At 43.1% G+C, this 26,500-nt stretch overlaps 2 protein-coding genes across 9 annotated transcripts in view; both read left to right on the forward strand.

Moving 5' to 3' along the window:
• LOC142383608 (rho family-interacting cell polarization regulator 1-like) overlaps positions 1–4,067 on the forward strand; it is a 70,791-nt gene extending 66,724 nt beyond the window's left edge. For all 4 annotated transcript variants that reach the window (XM_075469200.1, XM_075469199.1, XM_075469201.1 and 1 more), the window contains one exon: positions 1–4,067. This exon is cut by the window's left edge and continues 241 nt beyond it. The gene's annotated coding sequence lies outside the window, so the exon portion shown is untranslated.
• A 518-nt stretch (positions 4,068–4,585) lies between these two features.
• Positions 4,586–26,500, forward strand: part of LOC142383609 (transcriptional repressor CTCF-like) — a 32,494-nt gene continuing 10,579 nt past the window's right edge. The window contains exons 1-16 of one of the 5 annotated variants that reach the window (XM_075469204.1): positions 6,060–6,539; positions 6,652–6,793; positions 10,168–10,348; positions 10,474–10,595; positions 10,783–10,893; positions 11,126–11,305; positions 11,448–11,660; positions 11,744–11,906; positions 12,575–12,745; positions 20,184–20,317; positions 20,399–20,519; positions 22,939–23,088; positions 23,196–23,356; positions 24,232–24,414; positions 24,524–24,656; positions 24,746–24,985. In XM_075469204.1, the coding sequence (XP_075325319.1) occupies positions 6,725–6,793; positions 10,168–10,348; positions 10,474–10,595; positions 10,783–10,893; positions 11,126–11,305; positions 11,448–11,660; positions 11,744–11,906; positions 12,575–12,745; positions 20,184–20,317; positions 20,399–20,519; positions 22,939–23,088; positions 23,196–23,356; positions 24,232–24,414; positions 24,524–24,656; positions 24,746–24,985 (2,332 nt within the window). In that variant the 5' untranslated portion in view covers positions 6,060–6,539; positions 6,652–6,724. The other 4 variants (XM_075469206.1, XM_075469207.1, XM_075469205.1 and 1 more) reach the window with 4 other exon arrangements.

Here is a 26,500-nt window from a genome sequence, read left to right on the forward strand (position 1 = left end):
TTGTAGTAGCTAACCAAGACCATGACAAACACTGTGACATAGAAAACACACAACACCAAAATACTAACAATCAGTCCCAAACACAGATGCTTCTTAAAGGGGTGCTAATAAATCTGAGAGTGGGTTGGACTGTACTGATGCTAACAAGAACTTAGTATTTGGTCCAAATACACAGAGATCACAACGTATGTTTTCAGAACAGAGGAAGCTCAAAACATATATTTTCAGTGTGTCTATATTGTGTGTCACCTGACTGTGTGGGAGACTGTGATTCTGACTGGTTAAAGGATGAACCAGGAAGTGTTCTTTGATAAACTGCTTCATTCTGCAGAGTCCTACTGCTCTTTCCAGTACAGACAGGCCACTGGCCCACGCAGAGCCGGCCCGCGCAGATCCAGCTGCCGGCCCACGCAGAGCCGGCTGCCGGCTGCCGGCTGGAGTGTAGCTGCAGACCGGCTTGTTGTGTGAGGACACTGACGACCGAACAGTCATCACATCAAATGGCTTGGCTCTTGCAGTTCTGCCTTCTCTACAGCCACTGGCTCCAAGGCTTGCTGTGGTTGCCTGTATAGAGTTCCTGCAGCATGGCTTTTGTCCACTTTAGACGCCAAGTCACAGTCAAGTCCAAATGAAACCAAATCCAGATCAATTCCCAAGAAAACACACTGTATCATGAAATGCTTTACATGCTGTTGCCTGTTAATCTGCCTTAAAAAGAAAATACTCTGAAGTTTCATCCATCTCCACGTACATATAACCTTGCACAAGGACAAAGCAAGCTTGTTACAACACAGAAGCACATGTTGTACTGTGATCACCTTTCAATGACAAAGATGACATCTCTGTGGAGAAGTTACAGTAGATTCACGGCAGAAATCTGTCTCCTGCAAGGCAATATTAATTCAACGGACAGGTCAAAACTGCCAAGACAGAGGGGATTGAGTCTATGTTTCAGGGCTGAACAAAAAAAGATGTAAATAGTGGAACCTTTACTTCCAGACCTGCACTGCAGTAAGGAGCGGACTGATAGAAGCTGGAGAGGAAATCAACATGCCCCCACTGGAGTGATGTGTAGAGACAAATAGCCTACTGACTAACTTTATTGGGGGACAACTTATTGATTTGCTCTCAAAATGCAAATATTTGAAGCTTGTTGAATGTATTTGTATCTAGGAAGAAGGAGAAGACTTCTAATACTGTAAAAGTCTGCCTGAACCAAAGAGACAGAATGGTAATTTGAGGCCTCAGCATCCTGCCTCCTGGTGGCACAGAAGAGGAACTGTGAGGAAAAAAAGATTGAGCACATGTTTGAGTGGAAATCCTCCTCCTGTGGAACACAACTCCATGCTTTTTTGGCCTTGTAAATAGATGGATCTGTGTGTGTATATGCTCACACTGTAGAACACTACGCAGAGGTTGCTCTCAGTGCCATTACTCACTGTCATATTTCTATGGAAACGCTTGTGCAATTCATTATTTAGTCCTTTAATTTGATTTTGTTGGAGCAGAGTTTGAATGTGTCTGCTGTTCTCTGTACCACTGATACTTTAGCTGGGCATGGGTAGCCTTTTGTTTTGGGTCACTGAATATTTACCATTACAGGCTGCTAATGTCCTGGAAATGAAATTCCCATTAGTTTCGGTTATCTGCAAACAGTGACTCTGATGATTCAATTCCAATTCAAATTCAAAAATACTTTATTTATCCCAGAGGGAAATTAAATGTTGATGTAGCTCAATTAAATCAAGGAGTTATTATAGATGCTGATGGCTGTGGGCAGGAAAGATTTCCTGTAGCGGTCCGTTTTGCATCCAAACTGAAGAAGCCTTCGACTGAAGAGACTCTGTTTTCCGATAACAGTCTCATGGAGAGGATGTTCAGGGTTGTCCATAATTCTCTTGATTTTATGCAAAATCCTTCTTTGCATTATTATGATGCCTGCTTTAAAGAAGTAGCTCAATTAGTGGTGTTTCCTGTTGGCATCCTTTAAAATTTGAATAATTGGGAATCACTTTACCACAACTTGGGTTAACTTTGAGTAAACTGGCTTCCTGCAAGAGAGCAGAGCCCCCCCCAACAATACTGGTGTTTTTGTGTGTTGATGCCTTTTCTACACTTCACAGTTATGATAATCACATATGAATGAAGGTCTCCATGGTGCTGATCATATTTAACACACACTGATTATTATTTTTCACTTGCTGATTTAATATTTTCAAGATTTATGTTACAACTTCATATTGTCTGTATTTTAAACTGATATGAATCATATTTACAAGACCTGCAGTTATAGAAGATGATGACTCCTTATGACAAAGTTGTTTAAACTCTGTCATAAAACCGGATGATTTTTCTCATAATGATGCAGTAATTTACAATGGCTAAGGAGCAATATCTGCTTCCTTTTAGTTGGGTGATTATAATTACTTTCCCATTCCTCAGCACAGTATGTAGGGTTGTAGATGTCATGTTTGGGTTTTCCTGAGTGACGGGCATAGCATCATGATAGCATCATTTCAACAATCGTAAAACTACATTTAAAAAAAGAAAAGCTTTGGTAACTGGATTTTTGTACTGCACACATATGTACCTTACATGTGGCTTTATGTGTCAGAGGTGAATAGGCTCACACAAACTACTGAAGGATAATGCATTTTAAGATGACATTATGACTCAGCCTTTTTTCAGCAAGATGACCTCAGCCCAATGACTCTACATAATTAGGACCTCCCTAATTTCAACTTTGCACCAACGCTAGGATGAAATCCAGCTGCTTTGACTGAGCATTGCTGTTTGCAGGAACAAAAAGAATTGACTGCATGCAGGAAACAGTATGACATCCACAGACACATGGGTCATTTGTTGGTCAGTCTGCCCATTTGGTTGGGGTGATCTGGTTCTGATGGGCAGAGGAAGCTCCGTTCAGACTGGCATTCCCCTCACCGGAGGAACACAAGTCACTTCTCATGTTCAGTATAGCCAATCTGTAAAACGAATGGCACTCCAATGTTTGCTCGCCAAAATGCTAAACTTTGTGAGTAAGCTTTCACTCCCATACATCAGCGAGTTAGCATTGTTCATGTGAACATGTTAGCATTTATCTGCTGTGCCTTCCTGCAGCCTCACAGAACCCTTAGCTTGGCTCCAGTCTCTGTAGTCATGTTTTCTGTTGTATGAGCTTTTATATCTCCACCAACAGTTTTGAACTTTTTGTGTAACACAATAAGAAAATACGGTCATTTCAATCTGACTGCTGACAGGTTTTAAACTTTACCCAGTGGGTGAATATGCCACAAACTGAAAACAGCAATTAAGGTCATTGTGAAGTATGCCAAAAGGACACAGCTTTTGTTTTCTATGCAGACTATTATCTTCCTGATGTATAATGTGCCAACACTCTGTACTTTTCTAGAAATGACTCAACAATGGATTCAGTATTTGTTTCACACTCCTTTATTCCTTTTTATGCATCATAGATGTAGAACTACTGAAAGCAATGACAAATTATTAAAATAACTGACATATGGATATTTTTTCAGCTGCTAGAGTTGATGGGACAACTTGCCAGTTGTGTTGTTTGGTTTGAATGTTTTGTTCTACAAAACTCTAGATTATTAGAATAGGATGTAATGTCACTGGAATCACTGATATCATGATTAGAATCATGGCATGTATATCTAAGAAGGTTACCACTGTTTTTAATGTATTTACGACTGTTAATTTCTCTACTAAGGTAGAAATCCGCAACTATACCTCTGCATCCAAATAGCATCTCACAGTTTTTAAGTGCCTCAAATATCAGTTATGGCAGAGATGGCATAAGATGTAGATTAAATATTTTATTTAAGAATGGAAAAACTGTGAAGCAGTGGAAAAAAACACTGCAATGCAACATACACACACACACACACACACACATATATAGCATACATACATGTCTGTATATAGTATACTACGTATATGTGTGCATGTGTAAATTGTGCAGCATAGGAAACTTTTTTTTTCCATTTGACTTTTTCTGGTATTCTGGTGTCAAATGTATAAAGAATATTAAATATTTGTTCAAAGATTGTTTGTGCAATTGATTTTGTTAATTACGTCACGAACTACAGAAATAATAGAGATGCAATCTTAAAGTTAGACTTCCGGTCCGTAAATCATGCTGCATTCACGGCACATATGGAAGTTTGATAGCCACACATAGAAAGGATTACTGATCTCTGGTATTGTACACCAGGAGGACAGTAACATGTGACGTACTAGATCATATTGGATTAAAACGTTGCTTTATATGAAAATCAATTGAAGGCTTTGAATAAACTGTTTTCTGTGGAATTTTGTTTCTCCTTATTTTCAGATTCAAATTCTTAAAACATTTCCCCTTTTTCCTTCAAGCTCTACTTCAATATAAATTTAGAGTCCAGGTCATGTTCTGATAGAAAAGCTCATATATCCGAGGTCTCTGAAAGCATCCATATTCCCAACATTGTGATAAATTAGCTTCAGTGTGTTCTAAAGGGGCGCCCCTCCTGGCCAATCAGGGTGTCTACAGAAGCTTCGACACCACCCCCCAGCGGCCGCACAGGCGCACTGAGCGCTTAACTGCCATTTTGTGGCAGAAGCTACTCTACTAAAGCGGCAGAGGGATTAAAACAAACTGAGAAGCCTGCATTTTTTTTTTTACTAGCTGCTTAAACTTTGAAACCCAGACTCTGTGCTTTCACCCGGGATTACCAGGAGGAGAAACACACTAAAACAGGTGAAGTATCACTACTTTTCTGACAAGAGGGGAGTTTGCAGGATCTTTAACCGGCCTCTAGGTGTCACGATGGGGCTCTGGGTCCTGGCGGCGCGTCGAAGAGTGTTTGTCTCCCTCTATCGTTTTAGAAAAAACTGTCGAAATATGTTTAAATATCCGTAGATCAAATAAATATACACACAGTCAGTTGTATTTCATGTAGATCTGTGAAAATATCGTCGATGAGAATACGGGAATACTGTCGACTTCGTTGGAGAGTTTAGGCCAAGGCGTCCATTTTCTGACTTCTTTGTTTCCCGTCTTTACTGCCTTGACGACATGGAGCTGGCGAGTTTAAGTTGTAGCCCACAGCTCAGTTGCATTAACTTTGCCCAAAGCGTGACAAAATACGTTCTTACATTTACAGAATTATAGCTATGGGGTTGTGAGGACAGATCGGACACGCTTGGTCCAGTTGTTGGCAAGTTTCCGCAGAATTTATAGCGGTCAGCCAGACTAGCTCGAACACAGCAATGTAGCTAATGACGCTAGCTGGTGAAGCGTTAGCGTGGCTGACCGAGCTCTGGTTCAGGGGCCTCCCCGCCCTTCGCTCTGTGACGACTCAAAGTGTGGAAACCCTCTAAATACATCGACTCGTGCAAGCATTCAATGTAGTGTTTCATTTAAACGAAATGTCCATTTTAATACCTGCCAATACAAAAATGAATCCTCGTTTAACTAACATTCCTGGTTGCGACGTTCATGCATGGAAACGGTAGGGCAGCGTGGAAAAGAACTACGAGACAGTCTCATTTAAACAATCTTGCCATGGATACTCGGAGACTAAACGCACTATTCGTGTTGTCCTGAAAGGAATCTTCTTCCAATACGGAGAATTGCGCCGGTGTTTGTTCTGTGCCCATCGCACCAAAGTCGGAATTGGCAGCTGTTGTTGCACCCATCGCCCGCTTGTCTCCTATAAGCCCACCTAGAGCCACATAGCCGCTGATATATGTTCCAGCAGAGAGCTCCCTCTACGACTCGGCTTGGAGAGCTACAAAAATACTGCTTTATAAATGCAGTACAAGGAGGCAACAGCTGCCCCACGCCATAGCTTCCCCATGTTGCTGTACGTTTGCACCTGGAGTCAAAGCGACTCTGAGGGCCTTTACCAGGGCCTCTCTTGCAAGGACAAGTGGACATGGAAGCTCACTGATGGACTTTAGCAGAACACCAGCTGTGATACGTTTGGCCATCAAAGACATTTACCAAGTTGGTTATTTAAATTCAGAGGGCAGCCATGATGATGGTAAATCATTACAGAGAATGAAATCACCATTTGACAAGTGGTCAACACATTGGAGCATTTTATTAGTTGTAGTGGATATATACAGATATAATATATGTTTTAGAGTAAGGGTTTTTTTTTTGTGAGGAGTCAGAAAGGAACAGTGGGGCTTAACATTATCAGTCATGTTACAGACATCAATTTCTTTAATTTTCTTATTGGGACTTCAATTTGTACAGATGGTGTAACGGAGCACAATATTTAGGTGTATGCACACTGCAGCTTGGGCTTTTTGTCTGCCCTGACAAATAGCAGATGACACTAATGATCACTCACTAAGTGGAAAGAATAGTCATTAAAGGGTCTAATTTTCTCCTAAAAACGAGGCATTCTGAGCAGAATTCAAGCTGTCCTCGATTGTATTTGTGCAGCGATTGTGACCGTCCTTCATGAGGCCATGTTTCCCTCTCCCTTCTTGCAGGTTTACAGTAAATTAGCAACTTGCAGTTTCAGGTGAGTAGTGAGGCTCTGGAACAGGACAAGTCAGACTGTTGGACTGTTTCTGTATCTAGGTGGGATAAATTTGTCATTTCATAAGTACAACAACATGTTTCTCCCCCCTCAGGTTGGCAGGGAGAGTCAGGTAGCAAAGATTTGATTGAGCCAAGTTCAGGGCCTTCAGCAGCAAAGCAAAAGAGATGAGCAACACTTCAGCCCTGCAGACTGCTCAGGTCATGTTAACAGTGAATGTCTCCTCAGTATTCCAGGTAACAGCTGTAATGTTTAGTGCCAGCCAGTTTCTCACTCTTCTCCCAGAACATCCTAAGGGCCAGAGCTTCCTGCGCTCCCTTCCATGTTTCCTCTTGGTTACTCTTGCTTACTTTCTTCCTGTCTTTTGCTTTGTGTTCATTTTGCACCCACACAAACTGAACACTAGCTGAAGTTCGACTTAACAACTTTGAAATTGAATGATCACCCATCGGGAGCTCTTTATTCTTCAAATCTATCTGTTGGCATTTTTCAAATATGATATTGGTCATTACAATTCACAGCTATCCTCCTGAAAAGGCTGAGCTGAAATAAGTGCATATAAATACAGTAACTGCATGTTACTTGAATTTGTTTGTTGATTTCAAATGTTTTTATCATCACGGCATGTATTTGCTCACACAGCAGATATTATTTGGGACTGTAGAAGTCCTAATGTGTTCACACTACATGGCTGATCTATGACAGAGGGTCAGACTGAACAAGGGCTGGGCCATATGGACCAAAAGTCATATCCCTATGTATTTAGGCTGAATATCGAAATATATATCCTGATAGTTTTTCTGCAAAGTGAGAGCAAATGTTCAGTCAAAGCCAAATATGACATGTTACAATTGGTTTGATTGAAATCTGCTATTTCAGTTGAACAGTTGCAAAGTCAAATGAATGGGAAAAACTATAGTCTTTCATAATGGCTCAATGTCTGTTACCTTGATGATACCAACTGGCTAACCAGCATTTTAAAGTCCTAATTAACTCACCTTTATCAGCTGTAACATAAAAGTAGTAAACACATCAATGCATCACTAATTCATATCTAATAATCTGATAAATACGGTTCTGAAATCTGCCATTCTGCATTGTAAGTGATTTTACTTTTAGCACTTTGTTTTATTAATTTATTTAACTTCTATTTAACAATTAATTTTTCAACGGAGACCTGGCCAAGACGGCAGCATAAATCCCAGAGTGCAGACAGACACACAGGAAAATATGAAAAAAACTACTATTTTAATGTTTTTGTTTTTTTTCTTACAACACTGCACTCACCAATAGCCAAGTGTAATCTGTGAGCGAAGCACTGCATCCTCAGCCACTCGTTCAGCTCAACCGCTTTGACCATGTTGCTCTCGTTGTCGGTTGTTATAGCAACCAGATGCTTTTCTTGGAGTTTCCAGCTTGCAATTGCGTCCTGCAGGGCCTCAGCTATATGTTCACTGGTGTGATCCTTGGGGAAATGACTTGTTTGGAGACACGCTGTTTTCATCTCCCAGTCTTCAATGAAGTGAACTGTCACGCTCATGTAGGGCTCACATGTCCTGCTTGACCACATATCACTGGTCAAGGCAAAATGGGTCACGTTAGCGAGCCGGTCAGCAAGGCTGTGCCGGACTTCTGTGTACATTTGTGGCAGTGCTTTTCAGGTCCATAGTTTTCAGTAGCTTTTTGAATCCGACTTGTTCCACAGTTACAACAGGGACCATATCTTTAGCAATATGATAGGACATCGCTTTAGTTATAGTACACCACTTGTCACTTTTCTTTTCATAAGGCACGCTGCAGGAAAATGAAGCTTGCAGCTTGTTTTGGAGCTGGAGCTTTTTCGGGTAGTGGATGGCTTGCAGCTGGGGCTCTTTTTCACACACTCTTGTTACTGCAGTTTGTGCCACTCAGTGGGATTACATGGCACTGAAAGGATCAGGTAATTGGCTAAATTACGATCAGAATGAGTCATTAAGTGCATGTAGACACCTTAATCTGACAAGAACTGGATCGGATCGGGTTACTCGCAGTCGGCTTCAGACCCCGAGATAACTGGGTTGAAAGTCACTCTAAACCTGCTTGTAGACGCTGAAGCACGTGGTGAATCAGACTTTGCGTTCTGCGCATGCTCCAGATATTTTCCCGGGGTCGTGACCCGGAAGTCAAGGGAGACGATATTCCTGTTGTTGTCACCGTCAGAAAGAAACAAACAACGCGATGGAGAATGCTCCGTTGGGCATCGCGTTTGTGCAACAAGCAGCTCATCACAGACCAAATGTAGAGGGACGTAGCTTCATCAGGCATTGGAGAAAGATGGAGAACGCAGAGCCAGAGTTTTTTGTTGTTGGTGGTGAAGAGGTCAACAGGAAGTGGCTCTATTAGCAACAGTTGGAATGGGTACAGCGCCACCCATCATACCGGGGTATGACACGCTTTGTGCCTCTGATCCCATTCATTTACCGCCATATATCCAAGGAGAATTACCCTTAATAACTCAGTCTGATTGTAATTCAGTCAATAATCCGATCCTTTCAGAACCATGTGACCCCACTGAGTGTTTCAGGTGGTGAAAAAGACTTGTAGTGCTTCCACCCATGGCTGTAACTCCTTTATGGCACTCCCTACATACCATCTCCAAATTACTGAGCCACTGCTTTTTCTTTTACTAACCAATTCCTCCGCATGCTCCGCAGACATTGCTGCTACCTCCATGTTTGTTGAAGAGTACCGGAGTGTCTGGCCCCCCTCCTCTGAGCATGAAAGAAGAGGGGCGGGGGAGAAGTGCAGAGAGCTCCGGTTCAGCAGCTTGCCGAGGATCACAGCACAAATTTGAACTATATCGATATATGCGATATGATCTAATTCCATATCATATTTAAAAATATATCAATATTATTTTTTAGATTGGTATATTGCCCAGCCCTGGACCAAACTCACCTGTCAGATCTGTATCAAGCAGTTCTAGCTGTCATGGAGACAGATGTCTTTCGTTGTTAACAAGTGTCAGATTGAGTCAGGTGGTTGAGTCTGTTGAGTCAGCCCGTTTGTTGCAGAGGACAGGACTGGGACGTCTCCCTGGGTTGACGATCGCTGGCTGAACTTTGATTTGCCTCAGATCTGGGTCATTTGCGTTCAATGTGAAAATCAATCTTTAACTCTTGTGTGGACTGGCTTTAAAGGAACACTTAAGAAGTTTGTGAACCATAAAACTGGGTTTTGAAGTACATTGACTTTTGTTTTGCACATTCCAAAACTGTTCTGGCGCACCGGTGGGCCGACTTGGGGTTCCAGCCCTGCACCGTTGTGCTTTATTCTTTTTGGTGTAAGGTTGTATATTTGCAGGATTCAAACAGATTTATTTTTGGGACCGTGGTGTTACATCCCACAACTGTAGGAGTAAAAGAGCAAAACATTGTCACTGGTGTTACTTTCATGTTCTTTTTGTAAAAGTAATAAATACCCAATGAAAAGTAATATCAGTTCAGCCTCCATGTGCATTAGGTCTGAACGACTCATGTATAGTTCTAAATGCTTGTGGAAGAGGATTTGATCTGTCTGAGGATTCTATGACATTCAGCTAGATGATGTTTGTGTTCATACCATATTTTAGTTCTTACCCAGCATGGACGGTGGGTCATCAGAGGGTGTAGGGATGGTGGATGTCCCCACTAAAGACTTCCCATCCATTCAGGCTGTTCACAGCCAGGATGCCATGGTGGCCGATCTCCTCCAGCAAGCTGCAGAGGCCGGGGGTGTGGTGCAGGGACAAGCTGGAGTCATACTGGATCAAGGTTCTGACTAATTGTATATAAGGTTGTTCCAATATCGAAGAATTGTGTTGATTGTTATCACCTGTAAGAATGTTTTTGTGGAAATCTGGTCAAATGCTCTATTCCTCAGCAACGTTGTGTTTCAGGTCATGGGGAAGGAATGGTAGCAGCTGCCCAGTCCCAGCAGCAGCTGATGGACGGTGGGGCAGGGGTTGAAATGATGGTGATGGACTCACTGGATCCCACCCTGTTGCAGATGAAGACTGAGGTAAGCTCCATCTTAATAATAATCATCTTTGTGTGGGATAACACAATATTAGCAGGACAATAGCTTGGTCTTTAAAGGGTATTTCTTTTGTTGATGTCTCCTTAGATTTAGAAATTGAACGATCTGCAAACGAAAAGGCAAAATAATTTCTTCCTAAAAGCTCAGTAAAATGAATTGTATTTGGCAGGTGATAGATGCCTCTGTTGGGGGCTCATCAGCTACAACAGGTGTGGTTGGAGGTGCTTCTCACCAAGCTACTGTGACAACAGTGGACCAGACTCAAATCATCACCCTACAGGTAGGTGCTGTTTCATTTTCATGTGCTTCTCTCAGAGTTCACCCTGATTCTTGCCTTATGGCAGCTGGAATACACACACACACATACACACACACACACACACACACACACCCTGCAGGCTGAAGGATGGATGTGTTTGTTTTATCCATTTCAATTATGACAGAACAGGGCGATTTTCAGTATGCAATATAAAAAACAAACAGATTCTTTCATTAATATTCTCTGTCCACAGGTGGTGAACATGGAGGAGCAGGCGGCCTTGGGCTTGGGCGAGCTCCAGCTGGTCCAGGTGCCCGTTTCTGCCACCACAGTGGAGGCACTGCAGCAGGGCACCTTTGTAGACACCACTGCAATGCCAAAGGATGGAGACCCAGTCATCTGTCACACATTACCTCTGCCTGAGGGCTTTCAGGTACATGGACTTACCCAGAAGTCCCAGAAAGTGGAATACTTTCTTCATCATTAGACCAATGAATTTAATACAGATGGTATATATATGTGTGTGTGTGTATTATATTCTATAACTTTTTTCATTATGAATTTGTTTTTCTCAGGTAGTGAAGGTTGGTGCTAATGGGGAGGTAGAGACAGTGGAGCAGGAGGAAGGAGCTGAAGCCCACCATGAAGAGGAGGAGGATGAAGAGGTAGGGAACCAGCTGCTCGTGGAAGGAGACGATGATCCTGTTCAGACACCAAATGATGACCCAAACTGGGCAAAAGACCCAGACTATCAGCCTCCATCTGGAGTGGTCAAGAAGACTAAAAAGGTAAACTGAATTGTAAACTTGTTGTTTCTAAGGGGATGGGAAATTCCTGTAAATGAGTCCAACAAAAGTTGCGCTGTGTCCAGGTTAAAAAGAGTCGCCTGCGTTATGCTGAAGGAGATAAAGATATGGATGTTAGTGTGTATGACTTTGAGGAGGAACAACAGGAGGGCCTTCTGTCAGAAGTCAATGCTGAGAAAGTAGTCGGCAACATGAAACCTCCCAAACCGACCAAAATCAAGAAGAAAGGTGAGTCATTCATTTTGAACATCACTGTTCGTTACACTTAGTTTGATTTGGCTGTCCGCTTCAGAAGATAAAGGTCGACCTTTCAACTTAAATAAACAACCAAGTTGCAATGTTAATTACAGACTTTTCTGATCAAACTATTACAGATGATAAGTCTAATAATTCCTTTTTGACTTTGAAAGGCTTTTGAATACAGCCAGAATTTTCTTTAGTTTTACCATCCAGAATATTGGTTGTAGGTGGTCTTACGTCTCCAGAAACAGATGCATAAATTAAAAATTCTGTGAAACTTTGTTCTTTTCATTCATTTTGTTTGTATAGTCGCATTCAAGCCAAATATAATCCAATTCATTGTAATCCAGTTCAAATCCCATCAAATGAATTCAAATCCAAATTAGTCCAATTGGTATAATGCCAATTCAAAGAAAGTACCCAAGCTAAGAAAATCAACTGCTTACCGTTGAAACTTGTCTTTGATTCAATCCCACATCCATCCTGAGTGTGCACAAGGTGACGGTGGAAAGAACTAGAAGCAGGAAGGGGGGCCTTCCTGGACCGGCTGGGGGTTGGGATGTTTCCCAGGTTTCTGACTCAACGCTGGAGATGAAGATGCCTTTTGGATTCACTGCTATAAGTGTCTTACCAGGGATATCTTCTGTGCGTTTTAGGAGTAAAGAAGACGTTTCAGTGTGAGCTGTGTAGCTACACGTGCCCTCGGCGCTCCAACCTGGACAGACACATGAAGAGCCACACCGATGAGAGGCCTCACAAATGTCATCTGTGTGGCAGAGCCTTTAGGACGGTCACCCTGCTGAGAAACCATCTGAACACACACACAGGTACACACGTCTTCAAGAAAAGAATGTTTGACTGCAGTGAAACTGACAGAGGACTCCTTTTAAAATGGTTCAATTCATGTTTGTAACGCCAACCCCAAGGATCCCACCCACCCACAGCACACTGTTCATCAGGCGCGTAGGCAGACATAATAAAACGGGTGGGCCCAGGAAAAATCAGACGGGCCCAACTTTTGGGTTATTATAAGGTGTAGGTATTATAATACAGCGTTTGAAAAAGTATGCCTCGTTAGGATATCACAAGTGACGTTATCACTTACACAGGGTTCCCGCGGGGTCTTAAAAAGTCTTAAAAGCATTGAATTTATGAATTTGGAAATAATACCTTAAAAAGACTTGAAAAAGTCTTGAATTTTGATATCTGGGTATTAAAATTTGTGCAGTAACTTCTTCGTATCGCATTCTCCTCGAACGTTTCATTTGTCAACTAGGCTACTATTATTTTGAAAAGCCTAACTAACGTAGCCTAAATGAAGAGTGGCGGAACCAATCATTGAGAACGCTGCCGCTACCGCTCTGCCCCGGGTCCGATCACATTGCTACAGCACTGACACAGACCACAGCAACAAGCCAAGCAGAAGCGTGAAAAATCAAGGCAAATCTCAGCAGAAAACAAGAAAGTTTAACTTACGCCGTTATGTTGTTTTTCAACATTTGTTTGCGTTTCCTTGCTTCCCATTTCTTGCTGGGATTGTGGGGAAATGTCGTAGAGTCTCACGCCAAGTCCTTCAAGCACATGAAAAATATCAAAGCGAAGGATCAAACTCCTTCCATCGCCGGGGTGTTTCAACCGGCCAACGCTAGCCAGTTAGCTATTAATGTATCTGAGCTAGCAGATAACGTTAACGAGCCAACTGCTAGTTCAGCCCCTCCTGTTACGACCGTCACCGCAACTAGAGTAGATCTGCGAACAGCTTTTGGGTCCACACCAACCATGAAAGCAGAGGTGTTGTGGACTCCTAACACAATCGCCAAACACCATTCATATAATGGAAACAAAGGTATTTCAGAGTTGTTTAAATGCATGTTCCCCGATTCCGACATCGCTGCCACAATTACTTGTGGTCCCGACAAAACGGCGTACATAGCCAAGTTTGGTTGAGCTGTGTATATTAAAGAGGAACTGGTGTCCAAGGTAAACAAATCACCGTTCGTTCTTATGTTCGATGAGAGCCTCAACGAAACGACAAATTTTTTTAGTTGATTTTCATTATTTATAGTTCTCTCTACTCCCCATATTCCCAGCATGGAATAAGTAGCTAGCTAACATAACCAATGTTAAAAAACAACTTAACTGTGTCAGTTAAACTTTTTTGTGGTCTGCTGAAATTTTCTTTGATTTTTCACACCTCTGTTTGGCTTGTTTTCTGTCTGTGCTGTGGTGTTGTAGCGTTTACTACTACTATGCTGCAATGTTTCATCAATGCTTTACACAGTCCACACTTTCATTTGTTTGAGAAATAAATGAACAAATTTAAAAAAAAAAAAAGTTTTTCTTTGCCGGTAGGTCTGTGAAATAGGTATTATTTTTTTATAAATGGTCTTAAAAAGGTCTTAAAAAGACTTAAATTTGACTTGAAGAAATCTGTAGGAACCCTGCTTACAGCACTGGCAAAGTGAGCACACGTCAGACACAAGTGCTCATGGATAATGCAAGCCACACACGCGCACACACGCATTCAGTGCAAGTCTGGTAGCCTACTGGGCTCGCCTCGGCCTAAACCCAATACGTCCATAGATATAGGTATTTAAATAAGGCACGGTTTAAAAAATTAATTCCCAGTTAAATGACACATCTCAGCCAACTGCACAGACGCTGTGTGCACAGTCACACAGACGCAAAGTTTCAGACACAAGCACCCCATAGGCAATGCAATCAGCAACGCAACACTTATGTTAAGTCATGTAAAGTTCTTTAAAATAAAGAATCAAAACATGTCCGCAGCATGACAACAGGTTGGCTTGGCGGCCAAAACACATCCTCAACATGAAAACAGGTTGGCTCGGCGGCCAAATTATGAAATTGACCAAAAATGGAAACCATGGCTTAGAAGAAGGCCTAATAGAAAAAAAGTAATCAGCACTTACATTTGATGAATCCTTTTGATGCATGCTACAGCAAGAGACGACGGGGTTTTTTGTTGAACTCTCTTATCACGTCAGCGTAGTCCAACGATTCCGTCAGTTCTCTTTCAAGGGAAAGCACTGAGAGTGCATTCAGTCTTTGAGTCAACATGGATGTTCTGGTGGAGGTTTTTATCCGATTGACAGTAGAAAAAAGGCGTTCGACAGTGCATGTTGTTATTGGCATTGTGATGAGGGCCCGCAGAAGACTATTTATTGAGGGAAAATGTCATTCCGGCAAGAGTCAAGGACTTCTAAAAGTGATGTAAATCCGCTGCCCTGTGCCAGCTTCCTATTCAAAAGCTGAACAAACACTGCATGTTCAGGGCCTTCGATTGCATGTTTAAGTGTCCTGCGACAGGTTGGAGTGCTGTTTTTTCACCAAAGGTGCTTGAATGAGGCATGCAAGCAGCAGCTGCCTTCATGAAGCTGTATGTGTCGTCCTTGAAGCGGGTGTTCAGTTCCATAAGCTGCCGGTCCAGTACATCTATCCAAATTCGCTTATGGTCTGCCCTGTCCCTCACAGGTGCGCCTTTGCCCACACTGCATTCGACCAAAACGCAATCCAACAGTGTCAGAACTTTGGTTACTGCGCCTGACCAAGAACTCCACCGAACATCTCAAGCCCTGACGAGTTCCAAAGTTGGTCTCCCTGGCCGGAGTTGTTTTTGCACCTCCATGAATTTTGCATGCCTGTTTGACCCCGTCATGAACGACTGTATATTATCAATCACGTCATAAAATGTGGATAAACCGGGGGAAACCCGTGACGCTGTGGAGAGCACCAGGTTTAAACGATGAGAAGCACAGTGCACATATGTTGCATTTGGAAAATGTTTTTCAGAAGCACCTGTACCCCCCCCCCCCTTATGGCCTGACATTACCGTGCCCCGTCAAACCCAAATCCAACGCACAGCGCAGGATCAAGCTGAAGTGGCTCCGAAACATCCAGGATCTTGGCTGATATGGAATTTGCGCTCATGTCGCTAGTCTCGACAAAGCCCACGGCCCTTTCCTTTAGCTGGCCTTTGTGAAGGTATCTAATGCACACTGCCACAAGTTCCCTTTTGGACAGGTCTTTGCATTCGTCAGCCAGAATTATGTAGTATGTGCCTGCCTCCTCCTGCAGTTCTGCCTTTATTTTCCTGATGACGAGTGATGCGGCTATTTCCAGTATTTCATTCTGGATGTCAGGACTCTAGGGTTGTGCCCATGGACGATATCATCGTCCATCGTCATTTATGACCCACCATCACGATGGATGGTAACCATCGTGATGCCACGCCCACTTTTTTTAAATTTATTTATTTATTTTTTTAGGAATATATATATAACTACGGTAATATGAATTAGAGTCAGGCATGAAAATTAAAATAGCCTATGCTACAAATATGCCTAATTGGCTTATTCTTATATAATTTATTATTATTTTTATTAGGGTATTATGTCTAGGTTACAGCTTGTCTTCGTTTTTCCCACGTCAAACATTTCATGTTATTCACGCTAACTGCTCGTAGTGCGTCGGGAAACTTGCTCATTGTCAACAGAAAAGGTGGTATGACGTTCAACTTCAGCTAAAGCATTAACTTTGCAGTGCAAAGGCTGGCAACTCGTACTGCCTGTCAAAGGTGTGTAGCATGGCCTTGAAAGTGGGCTTCTCGAACGTGTTGAACGATATCATTTCTTTGGCCAGGTAGCGCGTTACAACACCTGTCAGCTCCTTCCACCGGTGACTGTCAGTTTTATATTTAGTGCTTTTCGCAAACATCACAGATATGGTCGGTTGCGTTTTTTTGGCAAGCCCTGAGCGCACAGACACGTTGATCGGTGCATATTCTTCAGGATGGTGAACACGCAGGTGATCGCGTAGATTTGTTGTCTGTCCATCTTTGGCACGGACCACAGATGCGCAAATCTTACAGACACATTTATTTAAATCTTTTGGCAGCCCACGCTCATCTGGTTCAAAACCAAAGAAATTCCAAATAGGCGAAGTGGTGCCCTTCTTTCCAACCAACTCCTGCGTCATGGTAGGTTGCCAGCTGTTGAAATGAAATGAGCCTCTCTAACGGAATAAAACGGATGCTTTTAACCGTTAAAATTCAGGAATGGAACGGCAGCTTTTTATAACGCGCAGCGCGCCAAAGCGCATTAGTAAAACAAAATATATAGTTTTAAATGTATTACCATTAAATTGCCGTTGTTAGTAGATTATTATTATATATTTTATGATGGCCTAAATATGTATTTATTGTTACAATTAAGTAGGTTAAATAAGTAGGCTATCTATGGGATAGTGACATTCTGGCACGGGCCATTCAAACGCGGAAGGATGTTTTTTCCCCCCTTACAGCTAAAGCCTGGGGAGTCTGTGTAGAATCATCACCATGTAGCTTATATACTACCGTTTTATTATTATTTGATCATTAATAAGTTGTAGCCAACCCCCAACAACACCCCCCCCCCCCCCCCCCCCCACGACGATATCATCGTCCATCACGATGTTTCACTGTAAACATCGTCTTCTGCCAATTAAGAAGACATCGCCCAACCCTACAGGACTCATTGATGTTGCATTCCCAGGCAATTCATCCAGACGTTTTGCCATATCTGGACGAAAGTCCGTAACTAGCCGAAACAATTCCAAAAAGTTGCCCTTGTTTAAAGCTTCTTTGTTTTCACGATGCCCACGCAAGGGAATGTCTTGTTTTGCACAAAATAAAACAAGTCTGATTAGAGAGTCCATATGCTCCCTGTTCCTCTGCACAATCGACCTGTTCCCTGCATCCTGGTTAAGCTGGTTGACAATGTTTCTTAGCCCTTGGTGGCTTTGCTTGTAGCCCTCAGCCCGAGCTAGCGCTGCAGCATGAGCCCTACTAGCCTGATGCTTGGTGCATGAATGGGAAATGTGTTTCCAGTCCTTAAAGCCAATCTTACTGAATCTGTGTTCGATGGCAGCCTCTGGAAAATGGCGACATGATTTGCAGAACACTGCATCCCTCGAAATGCTGTATTGTAGCCACGGGAATTTATCGTACCACAGAACAATGAAGCTTCTTGCTTTGCCTGCTATGGTGTGGACCACAAAATGTCCGACGCTTTGAGAGACGTTTTAGAAGGGGAGGGTCATGTTGTCACGCAATTACAATCTGATTGGCGTTTCAAGATGTAGCGTAAGCATTATGCCACCCAAAATTGATACTCTGAAAATGAATTAATAAAAGTCACAGAAGATGAACCAGATTTTTATTTTTTTACGAAATGTATTAATTGTCGCTCAGTGCTAATGCAATACGGAATACAATGAGGCAAGAGGTAGTGCTGGGCGGTATGACCAAAAATACATATCACGGTATTTTTTCACGGTATCACGGTATTTTTTTTTTTTCAGGCATAATTAGGTGTTCACAGCATTTTCTACAGATTGAGAACAGAATTAAAATTCTTCAAAATAATTCCTTCGTTAATAATTGGCCTCACAGAACTTTATTGTATTAATATTCACATCTTCATTGTAAACAAATGAATAACATAGCTAATTACACTGGTCGGACTGTTCAGCTGTTTCAGACTGATACCTCCGGTTCAGGCTGCTCCTCATCCTCAACACGTCTCTTTTTCAATGGCGGAAAATATTTTTCAATACTCATCTGGATTGAAGCAGCAAACATTCAGTGCAAGAGTTTAAAAAACCTACTTTATTTGATTCACAGCTGCTAGTGTTTAGACCTCGACAACCCAACTACATTTTTTTTTTCTTTTACGGCAAACTTGCGACTAGTTAACTTTATAAAGAAGGCGTAATCGCTTGTTTGCTATGGGTCGGGACAGGACGGGACAACATTGTATTAAAAATATAAAATATTTTTATAGGACTTTTTAATGTGTGATTTTATAAAGTTGCACGTGATACCAACCTTTTGGGAATTTCGCCAGCCGTCTTCTTTCGGTTGAGCTAATCTAACGCGACGCTGAAGCTAGAAAGCTTCCAGGGATGATCTCGCTGATGGAGACACACGCGGTGTGCACGGAGGGGAGGGGCTGTGTGTGGGCTATGTGAGAGAGACGCATGACTGACAGAGACGGAGGGAGAGCAGGGAAAGGAAATGCAGCTTAACGAATACGAGTATTTTTTAAATAGCGTTAAAAATAGACAGTAAACATGCGTGTTTAGAAGCGCAACACTGAAAAGGTAGCCTGGCGACGCCATCCTACGTACTTCCGCCCAAAGATTTTGGCTCCGCACATAGTCTGGCCAAATCCCCCTACCTCGGTTCGCTCAGTGTTTTGCCAATCAGCAAACAGTTGCGAGTGGTGACGCAGAACTCACGCGCGGAGTCCATTGTAGTCCATATAATTGTAGTTCAACCGCAGCGGAAATAAACATGGCGACGGAAGAACGCTAGAAGCTATCCATGAAGTTGTCTCAACTCTGGAGAGCATTACACAATTTAAACAAGAGCAAGAGGAATGCCTCGTCAATTTTGTTAGTGGCAAGGATGTCGTAGCTCTCCTTCCAACTGGCTTTGGGAAAAGTTTGATTTATCAAATGGTACCGGTATAATGAAAGCGGATGTGGGAAGCGTGATTCGCGAGCTAGAGCCTCGCGAGAGTAAGCATGAACCTCGGCGCATAACCTACGTCCTTTCTAAACATTACTGATTGGTTAAGGGAACTCCAATGAATTTAAGTTGCTGAGTAAGGTCCCACCCTCCATGGAAACAGATTCCTCTTGGGTTTTTCCAGACTGTTTGACGGAGTCAACAGTCGGCTTTCGCCCAGGCTACTGAAAAGGGGCGGTATATTAAAAATTCATATCATAACGAAATTATAAACCGGTATTCGTTGTGAACCGGTATACCACCCAGCACTAGCAAGAGGTGACTATCGAGTGTCGACTCGGCATTCTCATTGGATGGGGCGGGCCTGGCTGTCAAGTGGGCGGGCCCAGGCCCACCCGTGGCTACGCGTATGTTCATGTTCCTTGTTTGCTGGCCTTCAGGCTGTTGAACTGTGATTATCTGTCTCAGTGCTGTTTAATCACACATTTGTAAATCTTGACATTTAAACACGTATAATCTCAGTGCTGCATCGGTACGTATCTGTGACATGTGATATTTGCACATATTTTTGCACGGTTACACAATGTAAACAAAATTTGCTGACAGAATTGCACAACTAATTGCACCTTACATCTTTACATTGTACTTGCTATATTTTCTTTATTTTCTATGCTTGGAGTTGAGAACATTCCTTTCTTTAAAGCCTTATCATATATATATATTTGTTTCCACAGGAACTCGGCCACACAAGTGCACAGACTGTGATATGGCTTTCGTGACCAGTGGAGAGCTTGTTCGTCATCGTCGCTACAAACACACACATGAGAAACCCTTCAAATGCTCCATGTGTGACTATGCCAGTGTGGAGGTAAGAGGAATTCCTGTCGGCTCGATGTGTTTAATGTTTTCTGAAAAGGAACGGTAATGCTCACCTGTGCCTGTTCCATAGGTGAGCAAACTAAAGCGCCACATTCGTTCCCACACTGGTGAGCGTCCATTCCAATGCAGTCTTTGCAGCTACGCCAGCAGGGACACGTACAAGCTGAAGAGACACATGAGGACACACTCAGGTATAACTGCTGCATACACTACTGTCGGGATGTTTGAAGCATTAACAGAAGAGAGATGAGACTTTTTGTTGAGTTATTTAGGAGAAACCTCTTGTGTTCATATAGTAAACCCCACCTTTACTTCCCTCAATAGTTTAAAGCACCAAGAGGACCTATTAGATGCAGGCAGGCCTTTTTCAAATTTGTAAAGAGACCACATTTTGGGACACGAATTTTGAATAAACAGGCTAACAAACTATTAGCTTGACAAGCTGTGACTGTCCCTCAGTCTGTCCCCCAGTCTGTCCCAGTCTGTCCATCAGACGGATACTCGGCACCTCGTGGTGATTGGTTCACAGCTCTGCCCCTGTCTTCACTCAGTTGTCCCAGAGTTTGGCTGCAGGTCTGATACGAATACAAAGTCTATCATCGGCCCTTGGTCTAAGGGGGCCTGGTACCAGGTCCACTTAGGAACCACCTTATGGTCAAACATGGTGTTTGTGATGGATAATCCAGTACTTGCACAGAATCCAACAACAAAACCCAGCTCAGGGAGGTTCCTCCTAATCGCATGTCTTCAGGTCACTCCATCATTACTGATATGGGAAGATCAGCCAGAGACTCCACATGTTCTCCCTTGTGAATGTTAATTGCACAGAAAGCACATTGGGCCTCATGCAACAACCGTTCGTACGCACAGATTTGTTCTTAAATCGTCCGTACGAGTGATATAAGAGAATTTGCGCATTCACCAATCTTTTCGTATTTTACGTTTTCTTTCAGGTACGAACAGAATTTACGAGTGATCCAGACCTGTCGTAGGAGTTTCGTAAAATAGTCCGCTGTTATTCCAATCAAGTTTGCTTGACTAATGGATTGTATATTTAATTACTTTGAAGAAAACATAAATAAATATATACATTATACCCAACAATGATGCTGACATTATTCTGTTTTACTTAAAATATGCACTAATCGAAGGTTAATTTGAATCTGTATATAACGGGAAGCGTAACCAGCGGCTGACTTGAGCGTGTGGAGACAGACGAATGGCTGAGATCGCGATTTAGATTGCCAAAGACTGTGCTACTACAAATATGCAGCTTAATTGCTAGAGCCACAACTCCAGAGAGAAACACGCCGATCAAACCCAATTCCACCACACGTCCATCTTTGGATTTTTGGCTACTGGAACCTTTCAGAGGGAGACTGGAGACAGATCGGGGGTGTCCCAGTCCTCTGTGAGTCGTGCGCTCCCCTTGGTCATCAAAGCTCTCATCAGTTTATCACCCATGGTACGTCAGATTCCCATACACCGCTGTCCAACAAGTGCAAATTAAGAGGGACTTTCATGCCGTGGCTGGACTGCCAATCATAATTGGAGCACGAGACACATATACGCATCAAAACACCCGTGCTGTTGTGGAGCGCACTGCTGAAGGCCAGGTGGGTGTGTCTCGATACAGCGGGGGGCAAAATAGCCCAGAGAAGGCATGCCAGATTTGCGCAATATTGCCATGAACGAGGGTCTCCCACTACCTGAACAGACCAGAAGGTGTGGTGCCAGAAGACCCTCATGGACCCCCCATCAAAGTGCCATCATGATGAGGCAACAACTGATTGCACGGCTTTAGTTGCAGTCATCGAGCGCCTGCCCATGGCGAGACGTTTTTTTTAAGCCATTTTCATATCAAACCATTTATTTTTTTATTTCGCTGACATGGTATTAACAGCACTCGTAATTGCTTCCCATTTCTTCACTTTAGCAGGTCCCGTCCACTGCTTACACTGCTAAAAATTACAGATTTTCCTTTTTGGATCTCTGAAAGCAGAACTTTAATCTCAGAGCCCGTATTCTCAGCACTTCCTGGCACAGGAGAGAGGAAGCACAGCCTTATATGGTATCATTTAGGGCGTGCAGTATGCAAATCTACTATCCTCGTGCACGTGAACTTAAGATACGCACAGGTGTGATTCATCATTTATGCAGGTCGTTTACACACTTTTCCCGAAGTTAAGAGCGCTTGTTGAATCTGACGTGGCGTGTTCGTACGAGACCTTCGTACGAAAAAAGTAAGAGAAATTTAGAATAAAAATACGAAAATGTTCTTGCATGAGGCCCATTGTTTTGAGAAGGACTTTTCTTGTGAGACATGGGGATGCATGGTGTCCCCAGCCCCTGCTATCATCAGAGGAAGTTTTTATGTCGGGAGATGAGATATTCAGTGTTACCAGCTGACCCCAGCCCAGCAAATTACTGTGAGTTCAGTTAGACTATAGCAATGTTCAAGTCTCTACTTTTGGTAATTCCTTACGGTTTGGTTCATCCTACTGTTGTTATTTCTGAGGCTCTGTTTTATTATGCCCCAGTTGTGTTAGATGGAGAACCTTAATGGTACAAAATTGTACATTAGTTTACATACTTGATGATTTTTCTTAGGTGAGAAACCTTACGAGTGCTACATCTGCCATGCTCGATTTACCCAGAGTGGAACCATGAAGATGCACATTCTGCAGAAGCACACGGAGAATGTGGCGAAATTCCACTGTCCACACTGCGACACCGTCATTGCACGCAAGAGTGACTTAGGTAAGACGCCAGCAGAGTCCACTTAGCAGCCAAACCAAGGAGTTTCTCAGCCATGTTGACTCATCTCCCTACTGTTTGTGCTTTTTGTCATTTGTGTGCACGTAAAGGTGTCCATCTTCGTAAACAGCACTCTTTTATTGAGACTGGAAAGAAGTGTCGTTACTGTGATGCAGTTTTTCATGAGCGCTACGCACTGATCCAGCATCAGAAGTCTCATAAGAATGAGAAGAGGTTCAAATGCGACATGTGTGACTACTGTTGCCGCCAGGTTTGTCTGCTTATCTTACCTAAAGATGGTGCCAGTCTATTTAAAGGCTTCATATTGTTAACATTGGCATTTAACATGTAACTTAACTGTTAACATGAGACCATTTTTTTTTTATTCTAAAGCAGATGTAGGTCCTTTATAAATCCCATAGAAGTCATTGATGCTGTTCTAAACCTGCCCAGGACTCCTCTCCCTTTGCTACAGAACAGAGAACAGTTTCCAGGAAGACTTGAGTCCAGCACAAAGGCAGACCTGCATGTGCACGGCTACTGCTGGAACAATCTTACATACCAAGCAGAACTTTCCCCCTATGTGGGGATACAGAGGCAGTTTGTCATCCCATGTTTGTCCGGTCCAGCTGTTTGCTGATGGGGGCCTTCAGGTGTCCAAACCTGGATGCTCACAGCTGGAGTCAAATGACTCAATCGTTACAGGTTAAATATAGACCACAACATAAATGTTGACCTCTGTTTTGTATTTCCATCTGTATGTTTCTCTCACTCCCCAGAACAGGCCTTAAAAACACTGCAAGTTGTAAGAACTTGTCTCATGTATCTGCTTCTTATGAGACCACCAGTTATTTCAGACCAAATGTCTGTCAGTAACTATTGTTATTAGATGGACGGCATGACCCATAAATATGGAACTTTTTTAAACGGATCATTAAAGTGTGCGTAAATGAACAGAGTGGAGAATCTGTCACTGTGCTGTTCATGTAGATTAGAAGTCATTGAAACTATTTATTAGCCTGTTTAGTGTCCAGGGATTCATTCTCTGCAGATAATGAACTTGATGCTCGTCCAGTTACCAGCTGAGATGAATCCCTTGCTAGCATTGTCCCAGCTGTGTAACCGTCCTACTGCTGTTGTGTCCAGGAGCGCCACATGGTAATGCATCGTCGGACCCACACTGGAGAGAAACCGTATGCATGCAGCCAGTGTGAAAAGACCTTCAGACAGAAGCAACTTCTGGACATGCACTTCAAACGCTACCACGACCCAAACTTTGTCCCCACCGCTTTCGTTTGCCCCAAGTGTAGCAAGACCTTCACTCGCAGGGTGAGGAACCTCTTTGTGCTGTATCACACCTGGGCTGCAGTTCTGAGCGGCTCGCAGCCTCAGCAAAAAGTTTAAGAGTCAACAGACTATCTAACCGTGTGCTTTTTAGAACACCATGGCTCGCCATGCTGAGAACTGTAGTGGAGAGGTGGAGGATGCTGAGAATGGAGCTTCAACCCCAAAGAAGGGGAGGAGAGGAAGAAAGAGGAGGATGAGGAGCCGGAGAGATGAGGATGACAGTGGTGAGGATGTGACATTGTATGCAGTTTGTGGCTTGATGTGCTTTGCCCTGGTTCTGTTGTCTCAAGCCTCTGTTGTTGCTGTTATTCAGAAGAGGATCAGCCTGAACAGGATGAGGAGGATGAGGGTGAGGGTGAGGAAGAAGAGTCCCTACTCCAGGAAGAGGAGGAAGCAGAAAGTATGGAACTGGACCAAGCCCCTGCTGCCATCCCAGTGCCAGCCCCTGATGAGCCACCAGTCAAGAGGAAACGAGGTCGCCCCCCAAAGAACGCCCCCAAGCCTTCAGCTCCCAGCCAGACCGTGAGAATGGCTGCCAAAGTGGCTGCTTCAGGTAAAAACACTGATGGTCATTTAATAGGTTCAAATTCAAGTTTGCTACAGGAGACCTGGCCAAAGGGCAGAAGCACACAGAATGAAAAGAAAACTATAAAGTCAACATGTCCAGAAGATGCTTTTATGTGTCACAAGACCTCATGAGCACAGTCAGCCATCCGAAGTGCTGAGAATCTCCAGGGCACTGCTGCCAGCCTCAGGCGGGTGATGTTAAACTGCCAACATGAAGGACCCCGACTACTTGTGGGGCTGGGAACAGATGAACAGCTAGCCAGCAGAGATCTTTGTATGTTACCTTAAGTATCACTCTCTGGTTCAGGTGTCTGGTGGAATCTGTTTAAACTGGGCTTTATTCAACATCCAGTTCTAAGACATTAGATTTGTAAATGGCACCGATGTTAGAATTGGTCATTGCTCAGCAGACGGGGGGGCCGGTGTCAGCTGCTGGTGGGGAAGTTGTGGGCAGGCCAGATAAGCATATGCATCCATTCCTATGATGATGATGAAAAAGAAAAGGCAGAGTTCAATTCATTTTTATTTATATAGCGCCAAATACAACAAATGTCATCTCAAGGCACTTAGATAATAAAGTCCAATTCAAGCCAATTGGAATTCAATTCATTGTAATCATAATTATTCATAAAATAATCCAATTCGTTCATATAGAGCCAATTCAAAAACAATTTCCTAGCTAAGGAAACCAACAGATTGCACTGAAAACTTTTTGTTTTTCGGTCCAATCTCCCGGCCTGAGCGTGCCTGAGGCGACTGTGGAGAGAAACGGCTCCCTTTGAACAGGAAGAAACCTCTGCAGTGTTTCCCGCAGGAAATTGCTTAGTCAAGGTGGTGAGTCGTTGGCCGGTGGGGGGGGTAACTTGGAATGGGACAGGGGCTGTTAGAGCAATAACGAAGCTGTTTAAGAGCTGTAACACTTTTTTATTTACATTATTAACTATTTACATTAACAACCAGTTAGGGGTGGGCGATATGTATCGTTTGCGAAATTATCGTGAATGTTGTTTTGACGATGAGTAATTTTGCAATATCGAGAGATATATATATATATATATATATATAATTTTTTTTTTTTTTTTTTTTTTTCAATCGCCAAAAATCAATAAAGTGCGGCGCCAGTGGTCCTCTGCCCTTACCACGGCGCCACGCCCTGCTTTGAACACTCTAATTTTTTCAAAGTAAACGCTTCGGACCCCGCGGGACACTCAGCTAAGAGCATCGAGGGGGCGCCGAGAGGCAGGGGCTGGGACAGACGGCAGCTCGCCTCGCGGCGGACCGTCAGCTCGATCACGAGATCCAACTACGAGCTTTTTAACTGCAGCAACTTTAAGATACGCTATTGGAGCTGGAATTACCGCGGCTGCTGGCACCAGACTTGCCCTTCAGTTGATCCCCGTTAAAGGATTTAAAGAGTCCTGTATTGTTATTTTTCGTCACCGGCTCCCCGAGTCAGGAGAGGGTAATTTGCGCGCCTGCTGCCTTCCTTGGATGTGGTAGC

The sequence above is a fragment of the Odontesthes bonariensis genome, chromosome 7 (genome assembly GCF_027942865.1).
Source record: "Odontesthes bonariensis isolate fOdoBon6 chromosome 7, fOdoBon6.hap1, whole genome shotgun sequence".
Lineage (NCBI taxonomy): Eukaryota > Metazoa > Chordata > Actinopteri > Atheriniformes > Atherinopsidae > Odontesthes > Odontesthes bonariensis.